Source organism: Columba livia, chromosome 27, assembly GCF_036013475.1.
Source record: "Columba livia isolate bColLiv1 breed racing homer chromosome 27, bColLiv1.pat.W.v2, whole genome shotgun sequence".
NCBI lineage: Eukaryota > Metazoa > Chordata > Aves > Columbiformes > Columbidae > Columba > Columba livia.
The window spans coordinates 4,359,137-4,377,216 of NC_088628.1; the positions used below are offsets into that span (position 1 = coordinate 4,359,137).

General features: G+C 66.7%; 3 protein-coding genes across 4 annotated transcripts; 2 read left to right on the top strand and 1 right to left on the bottom strand.

The window, feature by feature from the left end:
• Nucleotides 1–1,645: 1,645 nt before the first annotated feature.
• On the top strand, nucleotides 1,646–11,637 carry MFSD12 (major facilitator superfamily domain containing 12). Its single transcript, XM_065042410.1, has 10 exons — nucleotides 1,646–1,982; nucleotides 6,203–6,413; nucleotides 7,771–7,894; nucleotides 8,136–8,333; nucleotides 8,591–8,683; nucleotides 8,787–8,879; nucleotides 9,594–9,764; nucleotides 10,002–10,096; nucleotides 10,468–10,598; nucleotides 11,169–11,637. Exons 1-10 carry the CDS (start codon nucleotides 1,694–1,696, stop codon nucleotides 11,261–11,263), a joined length of 1,500 nt encoding a protein of 499 aa, XP_064898482.1. The 5' UTR covers nucleotides 1,646–1,693; the 3' UTR covers nucleotides 11,264–11,637.
• Nucleotides 11,638–13,062: 1,425 nt separating this feature from the next.
• Nucleotides 13,063–16,413, top strand: LOC102093890 (GRAM domain-containing protein 2A-like). 2 transcript variants are annotated; one of them, XM_065042421.1, is made up of 11 exons: nucleotides 13,063–13,999; nucleotides 14,162–14,225; nucleotides 14,367–14,552; nucleotides 14,628–14,726; nucleotides 14,842–14,913; nucleotides 15,026–15,193; nucleotides 15,359–15,422; nucleotides 15,620–15,691; nucleotides 15,795–15,876; nucleotides 16,034–16,141; nucleotides 16,214–16,413. In XM_065042421.1, exons 1-11 carry the CDS (start codon nucleotides 13,893–13,895, stop codon nucleotides 16,227–16,229), a joined length of 1,038 nt encoding a protein of 345 aa, XP_064898493.1. In that variant the 5' UTR covers nucleotides 13,063–13,892; the 3' UTR covers nucleotides 16,230–16,413. The 2 variants fall into 2 exon arrangements, 1 of the variants encoding a protein (XP_064898493.1); XR_010468267.1 differs by lacking the exon at nucleotides 16,214–16,413 and having other exon boundaries at nucleotides 15,026–15,085; nucleotides 15,359–15,691; nucleotides 16,034–16,090.
• A 292-nt stretch (nucleotides 16,414–16,705) lies between these two features.
• Nucleotides 16,706–18,065, bottom strand: TEKTIP1 (tektin bundle interacting protein 1). The gene is made up of 4 exons (XM_065042425.1): nucleotides 17,817–18,065; nucleotides 17,333–17,568; nucleotides 17,027–17,152; nucleotides 16,706–16,944 (listed from the first exon to the last, which is right to left on the bottom strand). Exons 1-4 carry the CDS (start codon nucleotides 17,888–17,890, stop codon nucleotides 16,802–16,804), a joined length of 579 nt encoding a protein of 192 aa, XP_064898497.1. The 5' UTR covers nucleotides 17,891–18,065; the 3' UTR covers nucleotides 16,706–16,801.
• Between the last annotated feature and the right edge of the window lie 15 nt (nucleotides 18,066–18,080).

Below are 18,080 nucleotides of genomic sequence, written 5' to 3' on the forward strand. Positions count from 1 at the left end.
ATTCCTTCCTCATGTCCAGCCTGAATCTCCCTCCTTTAGTTTAAACCATCACCCCTTGTCCTGTCACAACAGGCCCTGCTCAAAGTCTGTCCCCATCTTTCTTATCAGCCCCTTTTAAGCACAGAAAGTCCACAATAAGGTCTCCCTGGAGCTTCTCTTCTCAGCTCAACACCCCAGCTCTCTCACCTGTCCCCAGCAGAGCTGTTCCAGCCTCGGGTCATTCCTGTGGCTCCTCTGGCCCCTCTCCAGCAGGTCCACGTGTGTCTGTGCTGAGGACCCAGAGCTGGACCAGCACTGCAGGGGGGTCTCACCAGAGCGGGGTGGAGGGGCAGGATCCCCCAAACCTGCTGCCCACGGGGCTGGGGATGCAGCCCAGGGCACCATTGGCTTCTGGGCTGCAAGGGCACAGGGCGGCTCACGGCTGATCTCTCACCCACCAGCACCCCCAAGTCCTTCTCCACGGGGCTGCTCCCCATCCCTCCATCCCCAGGCTGGATTGATACTGGGGGCTGCCCTGACCCAGGTGCAGGACCTTGTCACCCCAAAGTCCCAGTGACCCCAGTACTACCCATATTGATCCCAGTCACCCCAGTACCCCCATGCTGTTGCCAGTGATCCCAGGACTGCCCATAATGGTCCTAGTCCCAGTCACTCCAGTATCTACACAACAGGAGGTTCCAGTTACTCCAGTACCCCCACTAATGGCTGGAAAGTTGCCCAGCAGAAAAGTACCTGGGGGTGTTGACTGGCAGCCGGCTGAACATGAGCCAGCGTGTGCCCAGGTGGCCGAAAAGGCCACCAGCATCCTGGCTTGTACCAGGAATAGTGTGGCCAGCAGGACTGGAGAAGAGATTGTGCCACTGTGCTGGGCACTGGGGAGGCCAGACCTTGAATCCTGTGTTCAGCTTTGGGTCCCTCATCATAAGAAGGACATTGAGAGACTAGAGAGAGTGAAGAGAAGGGAACGGAGCTGGTGAGGGGCTGGAGCACAAGTGTGATGGAGCGGCTGAGGGACCTGGGGGTTCAGCTGGAGAACAGGAGCTGAGGGGAGACCTTCTGATCTCTGAACTGCCTGAAAGGAGCTTGGAGCCAGGGGGGTCGGGCTCTGCTCCCCAGGAACAAGCGCCAGGAGCAGAGGAAACGGCCTCAAGTTGCCCAGGGGAGGTTGAGGTTGGATCTGGGAACAATTTCTTCCCCAAAGGGCTGTGGGGCATTGGAACAGGCTGCCCAGGGCAGTGCTGGAGTCACCATCCAGGGGGGGTTAAAAGATGTTCAGACGAGGTTGTCAGGGACATGAGTCAGTGCTGGAGTTGGGTTACAGTTGGACTCGATGATCCTGTCTCTTCGAACCGAAACGATTCCATGATTCTATGATTCCATACTGGTCCCAGTGCCCCCAGTACCCAACCAAGGAGGAGTTCCCCGTGACCCCAGTAGTCGTCCCAGCGTCCCAGTGCCCCCAGGACCCCTCAACCGGTTCCAGCGCCCACCACCAGGACCCCCGCCCCCCACGCCTCCAGCCCCCCCGCTCCAGGCTGGCGCTGAGGAGCCTTCGCGGGCAGCGCTCGGAGCATCATCCCCGGAGCAGGGGGCGGGACGGGGGCAGAGCCGGCCGGGGGGCCGCACCGGGCTGGTGGGGCCTGGCAGCGCCGCAGCCCCGCCCCGAGCCGCCGGTGCCGGAGTGCGGGCCGGGATGGCGGAGCCCGCGGCGGGAGCGGCGCCCGGTGCCGCGGCGCTGCCGCTGCCGGGGAGGCTGAGCTTCGCGGCCGGGCACTTCCTGAACGACCTGTGCGCCTCGCTGTGGTTCACGTACCTGCTGCTCTACCTGCACGCCGTGCTGGGCTACGGGCACCGGCTGGCCGGCGGCCTGCTGCTGGCGGGGCAGGCGGCCGACGGGCTCTGCACGCCGCTGCTCGGCTACGAGACCGACCGCTCCACCGGCTGCGGCCGCTACGGGCGGAGGAAATCCTGGCACCTGGCCGGTGGGTGCGGGGGCTCTGCTGGGGTGCCCCACTTGCGCTGGGGGAGCCTTTCCGAGGTGCCCTGGGTGCAGATGGGTGGCTCCAGAGGAGACTTTCTGGGGTACGGGGTCAGCCCTGAAGGTGCCTTTCTGGGGTGCACTGGGTGAGGGGGGTCAGGCTCAGGGCACCTTTCTGAGCTGGGGTGCAGCCTTGGGATGCCCTGGATGGGGGGAGAACCGGGGTGCGCTGTGTGGAGAGACAGGTGGTCCTGGGGGAGCCTTTCTGGGGTGCACTGGGTGGAGATGGCCCCAGGGGCAACTTTCCCGGCTGACCTGGGTGGAAACCACAGGCACCTTTCCAAGGGGCCCTGGGTGGAGATGGGTAGCCCCAGGGAAGACTTTCTGGAGTGCAGGAGGAGTCCTAAAGTGCCTTACTGGGGTGTCCTGCAGGGCATGGGGCCAAGGCTGCTCTTCTGGGGTGCTCTGAGTGGGGGGGTCAGGCTCAGGGCACCTTTCTGAGCTGGGGTTCAGCCCTAGGGATGCTCTGGGTAGGGGGGGAACTGGGGTGTTCCGCATGCAGAGATGGGTGGCCCTGGGGGAGTCTTTGTGGGGTGCTGGATCAGCCCCAAGGAAGCCTTCCTGGAGACCCCTGTCTGGGGGGGGAACAGCCCCTGTGGCATGAGGTGGGGACTGGATCCCCCTCAGATGGAGACGAGCAGCCCCAGGGGCCAGCAGAATCGGGTGCCCTGTGTGGAAGGGAGCAGCCCCTGTGTGGAAGTGGGGCTGCCCTGGGGGGCTCTTCTGGGTGCCCTGTGCGGAGGGTGAACCAGCCCCAGGCAGTCGCAGGGCGGGGGGAGATGTGCCCGGGCTGCCCTGCATGGAGAGGGGCAGAGTGGGAGGTGCTTTTCTGGGGTGCCCCATGTGTATTGACACTGGGGTGCTCCAGCATCCCCCAGGCTGAGCCCTGCTGTGGAAGGTGCACCACGGTGTCCCCGTCCTGCCTGGGCACTGTCCCAGTCCCAATGGCCTGTCCCGCAGCGGCGGGGGCTGCCTGGGTGCTCACAGCCCGGGGCTCCCGCTGTCCCGCGGGCCGTACCTGTGTGGTGGCGGGGGCTGCAGGGTGTCCCCGTGTCCCCATGCATGGGAGTGCCACCAAGTTAGCGTGAGAGCTGTGTGCTTAGCTGGTCGATGCTACGGCAAAAATGAGACTCACAGTAAAATCTGGACTTTCTGGGAGCCTGGGGGTTTGCGAGGGACCGGCCCGTGGCCAGGCAGCTCTCGGTTGTCCCCGGGGTGACTCTGGGGCACAGAGCCCTTGACCGTACCGGGGTTGCGTCTGCAGGCAGCGCTGCCCGGCCGTGCAGGGGAAGCCGCGGCGCCTGGTGAGTAAGGGCCCCGTGGGCATGCGGAGGAGGCACCAGCTTGGTTATGAATGATTAAGAGACACTTGTCTTGCATCATGCCCTGGGGTCAAAAATGCAATGAAGTGCAGGGGCTGGTGGAGACTCTTGTGTTGGGGTCCCTCTCTGAGGGGACAGTGTGACCTGGGAAAGGGTCCTTGGTGCCAACACTGGCACAGGAGCCTTGCCCGTCCCTGCTGAGCTGGCGATGGGGAATGGGGCAGTTGGCGTAAAGAATTGCCTATCGACAGCCAGAGATAAAGACCCTCGGTACTTCCTCCCTGTAACGGCATGGTGTCAGCCCACCCGGAGTTGACTGGTGCAGGGAGAGGACAGTTGCAGTGTGGGTGCCCTTATCTTGATTCCTAGTTTATCTCGGCCAACCACTTCATGCAACCCAATGGCAGCCTGATAAGGTGGCTGCTCTCCCTGGACTTTTGCTTGGGAAGTCAAGGAGGCTGCTGGGCCGGGGGAAGCTTCACCCCCTATCTTGGTGTCTGCTAGATCTGCACCCTAGATTTAGGGAAGTGTGCGGAGCTCCAGCTGGGTGCTGCCGAGCGTGCCCTGAAGGGGAAGTCCTGAATCACAACTTGCACAGGGGCTGCGGGGAGCAGAGCGCCCTGCCCGGCCCTGCCTGCTGCAGCGCCGCGGGGCTGGGGGCTGCGTGCCGGCCTGGAGTGCGGGTTGTTTTTAGAAGGCGGGGGCTTCCCCCGGCTCCCTCGGCTGACCGCAGCGGGGCCGGCAGACCCGTTGGAACCAGTTGTGCCGGTACCGCTCTCGGCACACTCAGTCACACTGCGGCAAGATGTATCGTGTGGGAGCGGGGCAGCTGATCTGGTGGCAACTCGTGCTCAGATCAGAGGAAATGTTGTGAAACCGCAGTGTCGGGGCGGGTGGGGAAAGATACCACGAGTTGTTATCAATGGCATCTCCCCACCACGGTGCTGGGTTGCCGGTGCCGGGAGCCCTGGGTTGACCCTGCCTGCTCTTTCTGGGAGCAGCGTCCTACCGCAATGGGCTGGGAAGGGTGAGCAGCCCCTCGCCTGTCTGAGCCAGCGTGGCAGCGCTGTCCCGATCTCCCTGCCCGGGGCACTTGTGCCAGCAGCCTGGAATCCCATGATCCTGCCCGCATGGCCAGGGGATGAGAGCCCAGCCCTCTGCTGCCTGCCCTGCTCGGGGTGTTGCAAACATGGGCAGGGTGGTCTTGGGGGGGCTCCCACAGACCCGCTTGGGAGAGTGGGGCGTCCCCAGCATCCCTCTCGCTCACAGTGAAGCCACGTTTGTTTGGGCGGAATGGGGATGTGCAGGTGTTGGGATGCAGCTCACACACCCATGCCAGAGGAGCACGGCTCCGGTGGGGTGGCCCCTGTGGTGACGCTGCCTGTCCCCGGGGGCCGTGAGGAGGGGGTGGCCGGAGTCTCCTGCCTGTATGGTGGGAGCTGCAGCAGCCTGGGGCCCGCAGCTCCTGCCCCAGCGCTCCCCTGGGGACACAGGCGGGTCCCTCGCAGCCCTTAGGGGACAGCAGAGCCCGATCCTGCGGGGCCCTGGGACTGGGGAGGGGACAGAGCCTTCCCCGTCCTCCAGACAGGGCTCGGTTAAAACCAACAGCCCTGTAACGGGTCAAAGGAGTCTGGTCTGGTGTGAACCTTCTTGGACCTTCCCTGCCCTGGTGGCTTGTCTGGGGCAGAGACACGGCGGCGTGCCCGAGTCCCCTGTCCTTCAGGGAGCTCCTGGAGCACCAGAGCCGGCTGTGAGCTGGTGCAGGGCAGCACCAGCACCCTGCGGGTGTCCTGGCTCAGGATGGATCCACGCCGGGCTGGGACTGTCGCTGCCTGCCCTCGGCGCAGGGAGAACAGCTTTGCCCAAGCCCTGCGGCAGCCAGGGTGGCTGTGCCATGTGGAATGGAGGAAGATGAGGAGGAGGTATTGCCGTTCAGGGGTGAGAGCAGGATGATCTTGCAAAGTCCCCTGGAGAGGGGACCTTGGGGACCGGGCAAAGCAGCTGCAGGTTCCCCTCAGGTTCCCCGGTGAAGCTGAGGACACGCGGGGCATGGCGTGTGACAGGGCGGTGTCTGGGCCCCTGGAGCAGTGGAGCATCTCAGCAGATTTGCTCTGTAACCTTGTGAGAGGGGAGGGAGAAGCCAGCCTGTCCCTGCCTGCTCCACGCAGGCGTCCCCACGCCGTCACGCTGCGGCAAAGGGAGGAGCCTGGCTCTGCTGGGCCTGACTCAGCCGGGACCTTCCCATGGCCCAGAGCCTGGTGTGGGGGCAGATCTGCTCCTGCCCCCCCATCGCGCTGGCTTCTGCAAGCGTGGAGGGAGCGGGGCTGCCTCTCCACCCCAGGGCAGCGGGGACAAGGGGACAGATGGGCTGGCCCTGCGCCCGCGGAACAGCCCGGAGCCCTTGGCGGGCGGCAGGACAGTGATAAGATAACCTTGGGACTGGTTATCTGCCCACTGGAGACAGGGAGAGAAGCCCTCGGTGGCCGCGTGTCCTGACGGTGTGAGGGTCTGTCCTCTGGCGTTGCAAGGAGGACAGAGCAGGTGCGAGACGATGCTGTGCTTTGTGAAGGGAACTCGATGGGAAAAGTCTGCTGATAAGCGTCTGTCTGTCTGTCTGGCCACTGAGTGCAAGAGGGAAGGACATCACCCTGTGCAGGGTGGGGTGAGGGGGGCTCTGCGGCTCCATGTGTCTCACCTGGCTGGGGGAAGGGGCCCACCTCCCTCTCCCACCCTGTCCTAGCAGGGGCCTGGCTGTGTCTGTCCATCTGTCTGAGCTGGCTGGGGCCGTTGGGTCCCAGGGAAACAGGGCTTTCAGCCTCTCACTGCTCCACTCCTTTCCCAGGAACCACCTGTGTCCTCTTGTCCTTCCCCTTCATCTTCAACCCCTGCCTGGGATGCACGGACAGCACGCCGCAGTGGGCAGCCTTCGTCTACTACCTCCCGTTCATCATCATCTTCCAGTTCGGCTGGGCAGCCACACAGATCTCCCACCTGTCCCTCATCCCCGAGCTGGTGACAGGTGACCATGAGAAGGTGGAGCTCACAGCTTTCAGGTGAGCACGGCCAAACCGGGGCGTCCCCTGACCCCTGCGGGTGCCATGTCCCATCGCTTGTGTGACGAGAGGTCCCCTGGGTGCCACGGCTCTGATGTCCCCTGGCTGCCATCACACATTTGAACCCTCAGTACAGCAGGAGCAGGACTGGGCTGGGTGGGTGTCCTGCAGGATGAGTCCAAGTGCCACTGGTGTTCTGGGTTGGTGACCCAAACCTTTGGTGCCAGGAGGGAACGTCCTGATGCCAGGGATGTTGGTGACACAGCCTGTGGGACACTTCTCTGGGCTGGGGGCATTTTTCCTTTAGGACCTGAGGGTGTTGCTGACAGGGAAGGACCAGACCCACCAGGTGCCCCTGGGGATCGCTGGACATGGCCCCAGCTGGGCTGTCCCTTAGGTGGGGTGGCCCCAGGTGGGCTGTCCATTAGGTGGGGTGGCCCCGGGTGGGCTGTCCATTAGGTGGGGTGGCCCCAGGTGGGCTGTCCCTTAGGTGGGGTGGCCCCGGGTGGGCTGTCCCTTAGGTGGGGTGGCCCCAGGTGGGCTGTCCATTAGGTGGGGTGGCCCCGGGTGGGCTGTCCCTTAGGTGGGGTGGCCCCGGGTGGGCTGTCCATTAGGTGGGGTGGCCCCAGGTGGGCTGTCCATTAGGTGGGGTGGCCCCAGGTGGGCTGTCCCTTAGGTGGGGTGGCCCCGGGTGGGCTGTCCCTTAGGTGGGGTGGCCCCGGGTGGGCTGTCCATTAGGTGGGGTGGCCCTGGGTGGGCTGTCCATTAGGTGGGGTGGCCCCTGGTGGGCTGTCCATTAGGTGGGGTGGCCCCGGGGCCAGGCGGGGCAGCACCCGCAGCTCCGAGCACAGAGCCCGGCTGGCTCAGTGCTGCTTATCTGGCAGCATCAGGCTGGGGAAAGGGGTGTTTATCAGAGGGAGCAGGGCCTGGTGGGGGAAGCTCCCCCTGGCAGGCGAGCGGGGACGGCAGTGCAGCGGGGAGCAGGATGGGGCAGGGCTGGGGTGACACTGGGCCAAGGGCTCTGGCTCTGGGGGCAGCAGGTTGGGCAGATCTGGGCATCCTTGTGCAGAGCTGAGCTGGGACTGGAGGAGGTGGACAGGCTGACACGGAGGGATCTTGGTTTTCCTCCCAGTCGTGCCCTGAGGCTTGGACCGGGCGTGCGGGGAGGTGCACCAGTAAGGCTAATGCCTGGCCAGATGCTGTGTGCTCTTGGAGGTGTTGCCTCAGCAATGACACCGGGGTTCAAAGCTGGCTGTAGCGTGCCTGGCTTGGAGGGCAGCCTTGGGTCAATGTGTCCCTGCCATGCCTGGGGCTGTGCTCGTCCTGCTGCATCAGCCTGAGCTGCTCTCTCCCCCAGATATGCCTTCACTGTCATGGCCAATATCACTGTGTATGGCCTGGCCTGGCTCCTGCTGAACTTCCAGGTGGACCAGCCTGACCGCACAGAGCACTTAGGCATCCAGGATGTCCCTATATTTCGGGTAAGTGGCAGGACTCAGTCCTGGGATCTTCTCTTCCCCGGGTGGGATGTGGCTCAATGGTGGAGGTACCAGAGGCAGCGAAACAGCAGTGCCCTGAAACCTCACCTCTCACATCAGGCAGGGGCTACACTGAGCTGTCCCTGGGTTTTTGGGGACCCATCTTTATCCAGCAGACTGCTGGGGGGGGGATGATGGGCAAGCAAAGGGCCCCTGCTGTGCTAACCCGCCCTGCCTCACCCAGAACCTGTCCCTCATCGTGGTGGGGCTGGGGGCCGTGTTCTCCCTCATCTTCCACCTGGGCACCAAAGAGAAGCCGTACCTGCCGGGCTCGCTGCCCCAGCCGGAGGAGAGCATGTCCCTGCTGCAGAAGGAGCCTACGAACCTCCCGCAGCCACTGCTGATCTGGAAGGACTGGCTGCTGGAACCTGCCTTCTACCAGGTACCGCTGCGGGCAGGACCGGCAGCGCCTGTCCCGGGCTGCCGCCCTGCCCGGGTGCTCTGGGCATCCTCGGGCAGCGGGACGGGCCCCTGGTGCAGGTGAGGGTGGGCTGTGCTGGGCACTCACCACAGCAAGGGGCTGTCCCCTTGTCAGCGGGCATCTGTGCCATGGCGGGGTTGGGCATGGAGGGTGCCAGCCCTCCCTACCTCCAGCGTGCAGGGGCTGAGCAGTGCTGCCCCATCGCTGTCCCCTCACAGGTCGCAGTGCTCTACATGTTGACCCGGCTCATCGTCAACCTGTCCCAGACCTACATCGCCATGTACCTGACCAACTCGCTGATGCTGCACAAGGTGGGCGCTGGGCAGGTCCCTGCCCGCATGTCGAGGTCACATGGGCAGTGGTCCTGTGCTGGTGGTCCAGAGCTCATCTTCTCCCTGTCCTTGTCTCCTGCAGAAATATATTGCCACCATCCCCCTGGTGATGTACATTAGTGGCTTCCTTTCCTCCTTCCTCATGAAGCCCGTGAATAAATGGATAGGTCGAAATGTGAGTCCTGGGGGCCTGGTGGGGTTTGAGTTAGACCCAAGATGAGGCCTAGGGGCCAGATCCTGACTGTACAGTGAGCAGAACACTCAGCACACCCAAGCCTGGCTGGAGAGCAGGGACCCCTCGGGCATCCTCTGCAGATGAGCCCCTGCAGCAGTGTGGGTCCTGCTGGGACAGCGCGGGCGGTGGGCAGGGTGAGGGGGACGGGCCTGTCCTGCACATCCCTGAGCTTGGGGAAAGCGCTGCTGGGCCAGCGTCAGCCTGTCCTGTGCAGCCCTGACCCAGCTGGAAGGCCCCGTGGTGCCTATGAGAGGCAGAGGGAGGGTTTGGCTGGGCCACCCTGGGCAGGCAGGGGCTCTGCAGTGCCAGCAGGAGGGAGCTGCCCCTCCAGTGCATCCCCCTCCCTGCAGCAAGCACCGCTCCCCAGCAACCCCCCACCCCTCCCGCCAGCCGGGTGTCCCTGTGCAGGCACCTGCCTGCAGCTCTGCTGGGGACCCAGCTTGCGGCTGGGGCCAACGCTGTAGAACAGCCTGGACCACTGCACGGCCCTCGCTGTACGAGGGCTCCTTGTTTAAAACCCGCTGGGAGGGAGCAGGACTGTCCTCCACGGGCCTGAGGCAGCAGCTGCGCCCCTGCCCGCCCCACTCACGCCTGCCTCGCTGGGCGGCATCTGAGTTGTGCCTTCTCCCTGTGCCTGTCCCCACGCTGGAGCAGCTGACCTACTTCGTGGGCATCGCGGTGATCTTGGCCTTCGCCTCCTGGGTGGCCCTGACCAAGGAGATGGGCGCCGAGATCTACGGGGCGGCCGTGCTGCTTGGGGCTGGCTCTGCCACCATCCTGGTCACCTCCCTCTCCATGACAGCAGACCTCATCGGCACCAACACTGTACGTCTGCTCCTCCCGGCCGGGTGGACCAGGGTGTCACCGCAGGGCTGGGGTGGTCGCTGGCGTGGGATGGGGGTCAGGGACCCCTGCGAGGGGGCCGTGCTGCGGGTGCGTGGGCAGCGCGGTCCCCGGCCCGGGCCCTGCTGTAATCTGGGCTCTGCCCATAAGAGGGCACAAGGCTCTCGCTGCCGGCACCCGCCGGGCTGGTGGCCGATGAGCTTCCCTCTCCCCTCGCAGCACAGCGGCGCGTTTGTCTACGGCGCCATGAGCTTCACGGACAAGATGGCCAACGGGCTGGCTGTGATGGCGATCCAGAACCTGCACCCCTGCCCGTAAGCGTCCCTGTGGGGGGAACCTGCCCAGCGGTAGCTCCAGACACATCACCTGGGGGACAAGCAGCAAATACCCCTGTTTCAGAGCGGGAGATGTGGCTGGAAACCAGCTCTGATTTGTCTTAAGTCTTTCCTCAACTTCTGGCCCTAGAGGAGAACTCCATCTCTGGGACACACAACGGGGCTGGGGATCCCCATGTCCAGGGTGCTGCCCTCCCTCCTTGTCCTGGAGCTTTTCCTTGCTTCCCGGTGTGAACCAGTCCTGACACCAAGGACGTAGATCCACTCTCAGCAGCCCCAGGGCACGTGGGCAACGCTGGGCTGGGCTCTGGTCCTGGCCACCAAGCAGCGTCCCTGCCCTCTCCCTGCAGGACTGAGCTCTGCTGCCCCGAGTGCGTCAGCTTCTACCACTGGGTGATGGTGTTGGTCACTGGAGGCATTGCCATTGCTGCCATCGCCTCTCTGTGCTGCATCATGGTCTGGCCCATCCGTATCCGCTACCGTGAGTGGGACTGGGGGCAGCGGGGGGGGTCAGGCATGTGGCTTGGATTACCGGGAGCCCTGTGTCCTGCGTCAGCCTGGGCTAAAGTCAAAGTGGCCCCAGCTGCGGGAGCCCTGTGTTGTGGCAGGGCTGGCAGCGGGGACCCTCGCGGTGGGCACACGGGGCAGGGCCACCATCCCGCTCTGCTGCTCCTGGGCTGCGCCTGCCTGAGCCGTCCCAGAGCGCAGGGTCCAGCCCTGCCCGGCCCACCCGGGCACCCCGTGGCTCACTGAGGGGCGGCAAGGGCTGCTCCACGTGCCAGTAGCCACATGTGGGGGCGGGGGTTGGGATGGGGTGCCCCCTTGCCAAGCCGGGGCCCCACATACTAGTGCTCGGTGCCCGCACAGCAGCTGCCTCTCTGCCCCGCTTTGGACGGGGGGAGAGGACAGACACCCCCGTGCCGCCTTGGGGACGTGCTGGGGCCCCTCTCGCCAGTGGCAGGAGGGTCCGGAAGGTCCAGGCCGGCGCGTGGCGGGTCACTGCGGCCGCTGTGGTGGCTCCTGATGTGTCCCTTCCCTCCCGTTCCCACAGACGGTGTCTGCGTGCGGGGGCTGAGCAGAGCAGAGACCAGCTATGGCGGGACGGACGGCGTGGAGGGAAGGAGCCAGAGCGGCGCTGTCAACTGAGCGGGGCCGTGTCCTCTGCCACCGCGGTGCCCGTGCCACTGAGCTCAGCCGGGGGGCCCGGCAGGGGCTGGCACTGGGACGGGGTGCCGGGCTCTAGCGAGGAGTTGGCGCCCTGCCCGTCTGTCACCTTGCACTGGACTCGTGTCCCCCCGCAGCCCGTGCTGGGGACGCATGAAGGATGTCACCCTGTGCTTGCACAAGTGTCACACTAGACGGCCCTGGGCCGGGCTGCGGGGTCACTCCCGGCAGGGGGAACGGGCACGTGGCCCTCGGTTTTAACTTGCTTATGTAAGGTCAGTATCTACAAACGGCACTTTTTAAAGGAGGAGAAAAAGGAGAGGAAAAAAATAAAATCAAACACAAACAACTCTAAATGTGGGTAAATGGCCGTGTCTCTTTGCTGGGCCCCTCCCTGCTCAGGTGGGACCCTCAGGCGGGTGGGGCCCCCCATGGCTGGGGGTGGGGTGTGCACAAGGGCTCGCGGGGGTTTTGAGCCCGTCTCCCGCGTTCCTGCGCGGACAGGGAGGGGCTGCGCGGGGACCGAGAGAGGCCCGCAAAATGGCCGCCCTCAACAAGGATGGCGGCTGCGCCCACAAACAAAATGGCTGCCGCGCAGCAGCGCTGGAGCATAATGATTGGTTCCTGTGCGGGTGTCCCGCCTCCTGGGCCCGGGTAGCCAATGGGGACTCTCCTTGCGTTAGTGGGGCCGCTGGCAGCGGCGCGGCCGGGCTCTCCCCGCCCTCGCTAAGGGGAGCCCGGCGTGGCGGCCAGGCCGCCGCTAGCAGCCACGGTCACGCACCGGTGCGGCACCTGCCTCGGGCTGCCTGTGCGCCCTCGCCCCGCCCGGGGGCGGGAGGAGCTGCTGCCGCAGGTTGTCACCCGCCCGCCCCCAGCCCTTCGCCGGGGAAACGAGCCGGCTGCCCCCGCCCCGCCGAGCGGGAGGGGCCCGGGTGTGTGTGACTGAGTCACCCGGTGGCAGCCGGGGACGGACGGGCCACGTGTCCGGGACAGCGTGTCCGGGCCGGGCAGAGCGGGGCTGAGGAGCGGGGCCGCTCCAGCACAGCGGCCGGGGGCACCGGCGGGGCCGCGCTGCTCACCCGGGCCCCGGCTGCGCGCCCCGGGGCCGCCTCGGCCCTCCCGAGCCCCGCTCTGCCCGGCCCGGCCCGGCTTCGGCCGCGGGGTGAGCGGGGCTGCGGCTGCGGGGCACACGAGCCTCCACCCGCGGGCGCTCGGTGGCGCTGCACGGCCCTGGCTCCGGAGACACCGCCCGGGCAGCGCTGCCCCCTGCAGCCACACGGGTTGTGCGGGGTCAGCCCCGCGGAGCGCAGGTCGGCAGCTGTGGGCTGGGGATGTTTGGTGCCCATTGCCACTCGTGGCTGCCCCACGGCGCTGCCGCTGCTGGGGCGCGTGGGCTGGTGCCAGTGTCGCCCGGCAGCGCTTGGCACACCCAAGGGACGCCCCAGGCAGAACCCCCCGGCCTGCGGGCCCGGCGAGGCGGGCAGACGGGCGCTGTGACAGGGCAGCTTCCTGCGCCCCACTGCGAGTGGGGTGTGTGTGCTGACCCCCCGCGCTGCGCACTCGCCCCCTCGCAGCGCCCGGTGCCCTGGGCTCAGTGGCGTGGGCTCCGACCAGCCCCGGGCTGGCATTTGCTCCGACACCTTCCTGCGAACCTGCTGTGGCCGGTCCCAGCCCCGCCTGCCCGCCCTTCCTCACCAGCCGGAGGAGGAGGAAGAGGAGAAGGCAGCTGCTGGCTGGGACAGCTCTGGAAGGAGCGGGAGCGGGACACGGCGCAGGTCTCGGGGCGGGAGGGCTGGGCTGTGCCCCCGGCAGGTACTGGTGGGGTGGGCAGGAGCTGCCCAGCAAGGGGGCTCTGCTGCCCGCTTGTGGCTCTGGCAGAGGAACCCGACTCCCGTCCCCTCTGGAGCCAACCTGCGTCACCGCTCTGGGGTCTTGGTGTCCACCCTGGGACATGCGGTCCCCCCCAGCAGCGCAGGTGCCGGCTGGTGGGACAGGGTCCGGGTGGCTCCTGGCACTGGGTTTGGGGCCCGTGTGCCGGACAGGGCTGTGGGGACAGGGCTGCGGCTCTTCCCAGAGCTCGCTGGCACGATGGCAGTTGTGCCGCTCCCTGCGGAGCTGTGGAGCAGCAGGCAGGGACCAAGCACCGCCCTGCTGCCGGTGCTGCTGCCGGGGGCTGCCAGGCTCTCCCCGCGGCCGGGCCGGGCCGTGCTGCTGGGGAAACTGAGGCACGGGGCAAGCCGGGGTCTGGCAGAGCTGCGGTGCCTCCCGCCTGCTGCCACTCGCTGCAGAGCTGCTGTGATTGATAGGGGTTGTGCACCCCAAAAGCTGACTGGGGGGCTGCTGAGCAGCTGGATGAGGGGAGCTGGTGCCCCCGCAGCTGTGGGGGTTTGCGGGTGATGTGTCACTGTGCGGGGAGAAGTGCTCATGTCACCGGGTGGGCTTTGCTCTCCTGGTCCTGGCAGGGGCTGGGCCCTGTCCCCATGTCCCCCCCAGGGGAGGGACTGGCTGGTGTCAGTGTCACAGGAGCTGCTGTGCTGCAGGGACGGCAGCGTGGGGACCAACCCCCCCAACCTGTCCCCTCTCCCCCAGCAGCGTGTCAGACTCGTCCTTCATGCCGGGGAAGCTGAGGAGGAGCAGGCGGGGGGGGCTGGAGGAGAAGCGATGCCGGAGCCTGGAGGAGCAGGGCAGCGCCCGGCTGGGGCAGCCCCTGCTCGCCAGGTGGGTGCTGCACCTCCCCGCGACGCGCCCCCCGCCCTCAGCTCCCCCAGCCCTGCACATCCGCGTCCCCCGGCTGCTCCCGAGGGCGCGATGCCCGGGCCTGTGCGCAGCCCGATCTGCGGGCAGCGCAGCGGCTCAGCCCGGCCTGCTGCTTCCCCACAGATCCCGAACCTGTGACCCCCCCTGCAGGGACACAGAACCAGCTGCGGTGGCCGCAGCCCCGCTGGTGAGTCTCGGTCACCGCGGTCCCAGCGTGACGCCCTCTGTGGGGACCGTCCTGCGCTCATGCGGACGTGGCAGCGGTGCGGGGGGCTGTGGGGTGCCTGTGGGGCCAGGGCTGTGCCCCACGTGCCGCCCCACGTCCCAGCCTCCCCCACAGCTCAGCGAGCGTGTGGCCGACTACTGCAAAGCCTTCGGGGCGCTCGCCGAGCGGGACACACTGCTGGGCTCCTTCTCCTGTGCCTGGCAGAGAGAGGTGCTCTACCGTGGCCACCTCTACATCTCCTCCCAGCACGTCTGCTTCTGCTCCAGCCTCCTGCTCAAGGACATCAAGGTGGGCTGGGGACAGGTGTGGGGGGTACAGCTGGCAGCCAGGGACACAGTGACACTGCCTGGCTGCCCGGCACAGGTGGTGGTCCCTGTTGCCTCCATCTCGGCCCTCAAAAAGACCAACACGGCGCTTCTGGTGCCCAACGCGCTCAGCATCCGCACGGCTCAGGGGGAGAAGGTGAGAGAGGGGCCGTGCTGGAGGCAGCTCGGCTGGGGCTGTTCGGTACCGGGGGGCTCTGGGCTGCGACTGAGGGAGCAGCTCTGGTGTGAACCCGTGTGCTGGTCCCCGGCAGTTCCTCTTCGTGTCGCTGCGCCGGCGGGAGGACACGTACCAGCTCCTCAAGTCGGTCTGCAAACACCTGCCGGTACACGCTGCACCCGGTGGGAGCCGGGCACGTGGGGGCTCCGACCCCCACATTGCAGGGCGGTGGGGGGGGCTGTGACCCCCTGCACCCCCCTGCATCTTTCCTTGTCCAGGACAGCGGCTGGAGCACCCTGGCCTCTCCAAACACCAGGGAAATCCTTCGGAAGCCCCTGGTGAGGCTGGGAAATGGGCAGCAGCAGGATTGGGAGGAGGCAGACACAGCCCCAGCGCCCCTGGCTGGGACAGGGACAGATGCGGTGGCAGCAGCCCACGCTGCGCAGGTGCCTGCCCCATGGGAAGGTTTTCAGGGGTAACATGGGCTTGAAAAGCCCCAGCCTGGGTTGGCACAGACCTCAGGAACTTCAGGGCTGGCACGAGTCCCACTCGTGTCCCTGTGGCAGGTGCCATGGGGACATGCACCGCCACTTGGGCTTGTCCTCTTTCAGACCTCGAGCCAGTGGGACCCGGAGCAGAGCACCCCAGAGCCCGACAGCTTCCAGGAGCCGCCGGGTGAGCGGCCGCCCTGCGCCCCGTGTTCCTGCCCTGCTCACAGCTGGCAGCTCCGCTCTGGCTCCCCAGCCACCTGCGCAGCATCTCCCACAGCACAGGAGATCCATCAGCGCCTTGTGGTGCATGTGCCCCACTGGACCCCCAGAGCCAACCTCAGTCCCTTTCCTGGTCCCAACCATCTCTTGGTTTGCACACAGATAGGCCAAGCCCAATGCCAAGGCAAGAGGAGGAAGAGGAGGATGAGGCAGCAGTGCTGGCTCTGAGCCATGGTGAGCAGGTGCCCTTGAGAAAGCCGCACAGGCTCTGGGTGGGTCAGGGGAGGGCGATGCTGCTGGGGCTGGACCTGGCACTGCCACCACCTCCTCCTGGCAGGGGGACCCCACACTGCACTAGGGGCCTGGACCACGGCACAGCTGAGCTCCCTCAACACCATCCTCCTCATCTACCTGCTGCTGTGAGTCCGTGGGCCCTGCTCGTGCACCTCGGTGCTTCGGGACACCCCAGGGTGCCCATCCCCGCTCTCCAGTGTGGCCCTCCCCTGCGTCCCCAGGGCAGGGGCACAGGTCCCTGTTTGTGCCCAGTGCCCCTGCCTGACAGTGGCCTGTCCCCAGGGTGGTGGCCCTGCTGCTGTCCTCAGGGTACATGGGGCTGCGCCTGCTGGAGCTGGAGCAGCAGCTGGCAGCCGTGGGGGCTTGGCCAGACCTCGACCCGTCACAGCAGTGAGTGGTGGGGCTGGGGGGCTCTGTCCCCAGCCCGGCAGACAGCCCACCCCCTTCCCCACCTTCCTCCAGGTTCAAGACGACATGAGGCCAGCAGGGACCCAGCCAGCACCGCGGCAGCAGCCGACAGGCTCAGGGGCTGCGCCGAGCCTTGCCCCCGTCTCGGGGAACCACTGGGGGGTCCATCACCAAGTGCCTTCCAGCTCCGACCCCGCCCAACATGTCCAGGGAGCCCACGCAGGCTGTGGGGCTCCATCTCGCTCCCCGTTTCCCCCCAGGAGCAGCTCCCGGGGTGGAGGGAAGCGCAGAGGGGCTGGCTGGGCTCTGGCACCCACCACCCCCCTCCCCACCCCAGAAGGGACAGGCAGAGGGGGCCCAGTGTCAGCCATGGCAGGGACAAACGGACAAAGCTATTTTATCAATAAAGATGTGACACCCCAGTTCTGGGGACACTCGAGGCGGGGGGGCCTGTGCTTCCCCTGCTCTGAGGACACACGGGTTCCTCGTTTGTTGGGACAGGTGCAGGGGTGCTGGGGTTGGGGGTCAGGGAGCAGCAGCACCCTGCCAGGCCAAACGCCCCAGGACGGGCACCAACCCCTCCCTCCTCTGCCCCCCCCGCTCCCCAGGAACAGGCCAGGCCGGCAGCAGGACCAGCAGCATTTACTGGTGGGTGGACGGCTGGTGGTGGAGGAGGCTCCAGGTGCTGATGTCCTGGGTGGTGGTGGGGGGGCGGCAGAAGGAGAGTGTGGGGACGTAGCCCGAGCTGCCCCCCAGCACCCGAGGGTCCTGGCTGCGGGTGACAACTGGGAGGCAGAGGGGAAGGGGGTGAGGGGGTGCAGCTGGGGACCCCAGAGCCCCACAGCCAGCCAGGCCCCCCACTCTTACCGTACTCCTTCCCCAGGACGGGCCTCTCCTGCCAGAGAAAAGCTCCCCAGCGGGTGCAGTGTCCCGGGTACTCGGCGGGGACAATGGGGTCCCACCAGGCCACCTCCCGCAGGCGCTGGGCGTAAGCTGGGGGGAAGCACAGCTGAGGGAGCACCCAAAGCAGCCCAAGTGGCTTGAGCTCAACCCCACCCTGGGCGGGTTGAGGGGCCCTGGGGCTTCCCACCCACCCCCCCCAAGGTGGGGAAACGGAGGCACCGAGAGCCCCTTGACCCCCTGCGCCATCCCTCCCCCAGCCCAGATCCGCACCTGGGGGCAGGGGGTCCTGCTCCTGCCCCAGGCGCTGGGCCCGTGGCCAGCGGCGCTGGGCGATGCTGGAGTCCAGGCTGTACCAGGGATCCACCACCCGCTCGTTGTCGCCGCCGCTCAGCCCCGTGGGCCAGGTCTGCCCTGCGGCGTCCCAGCCCATGGGGGAGGTTTTCCAGCGCAGGGCCTGCTGCAGCACGGGGCCCCGGCGCGGCCCCCATAGCGTCAGGTACTGGTCACTGGGGGTGGGAAGGAGCTGTCAGGGCTGCCAAGTCCTCACCAACAGCACCCCAGGGCCAGGGATGTGCCCGGGGCAGGGAGTACAGGGCTGCACAGCACTGGGGGGGCCCTTAAAGGCCAGAGATGGGCTCCCACACAGATCCTCCCCAGGGAAACTGAGGCACAGCCATGCTGGGGTGGCCACAGCACAGGGTTCCAGCTCCTGGGGAAGGGGCAGCAGCTTCTCCTCCCCGGGCGAGGGTCCCACCTGTACAGGGGCAGCGGGACCCACGCCTCAAGGGTGCCCCGCGGCACCCAGGGTCTGTCCTCCCCCCGCTCCATGGCTGCGCTCCCCTCCGGCCGCTGGAACTGGTGCTGGAATTGGCACCTGGCAACCGCCCCACACCAACGGGGAGTTCCGGGGGGGCTGCGACAGGGCAGGGCACCCTGGAGAGGGGGACAGAGCGGGGGGGATGCACCTTCCCAGCACCAGGGAAGCAAAGAGGAGCGGGCAGGAGCAACCAACCCCAGG

Excerpts from the sequence above, each read along its gene's own strand:
- MFSD12 (XM_065042410.1), top strand. The coding sequence starts at position 1,694 with ATGGCGGAGCCCGCGGCGGGAGCGGCGCCCGGTGCCGCGGCGCTGCCG. Across the intron at positions 1,983-6,202 it reads GAAATCCTGGCACCTGGCCG|GAACCACCTGTGTCCTCTTG; the intron begins GTGGGTGCGGGG and ends CTCCTTTCCCAG. Across the intron at positions 8,334-8,590 it reads TGGAACCTGCCTTCTACCAG|GTCGCAGTGCTCTACATGTT; the intron begins GTACCGCTGCGG and ends GTCCCCTCACAG.
- LOC102093890 (XM_065042421.1), top strand. The coding sequence starts at position 13,893 with ATGCCGGGGAAGCTGAGGAGGAGCAGGCGGGGGGGGCTGGAGGAGAAG. Across the intron at positions 14,727-14,841 it reads GCACGGCTCAGGGGGAGAAG|TTCCTCTTCGTGTCGCTGCG; the intron begins GTGAGAGAGGGG and ends GGTCCCCGGCAG. Across the intron at positions 14,914-15,025 it reads CGGTCTGCAAACACCTGCCG|GACAGCGGCTGGAGCACCCT; the intron begins GTACACGCTGCA and ends TTCCTTGTCCAG.
- TEKTIP1 (XM_065042425.1), bottom strand. The coding sequence starts at position 17,890 with ATGGAGCGGGGGGAGGACAGACCCTGGGTGCCGCGGGGCACCCTTGAG. Across the intron at positions 17,153-17,332 it reads GCAGGACCCCCTGCCCCCAG|CTTACGCCCAGCGCCTGCGG; the intron begins GTGCGGATCTGG and ends GCTTCCCCCCAG. Across the intron at positions 16,945-17,026 it reads CGTCCTGGGGAAGGAGTACG|TTGTCACCCGCAGCCAGGAC; the intron begins GTAAGAGTGGGG and ends TCTGCCTCCCAG.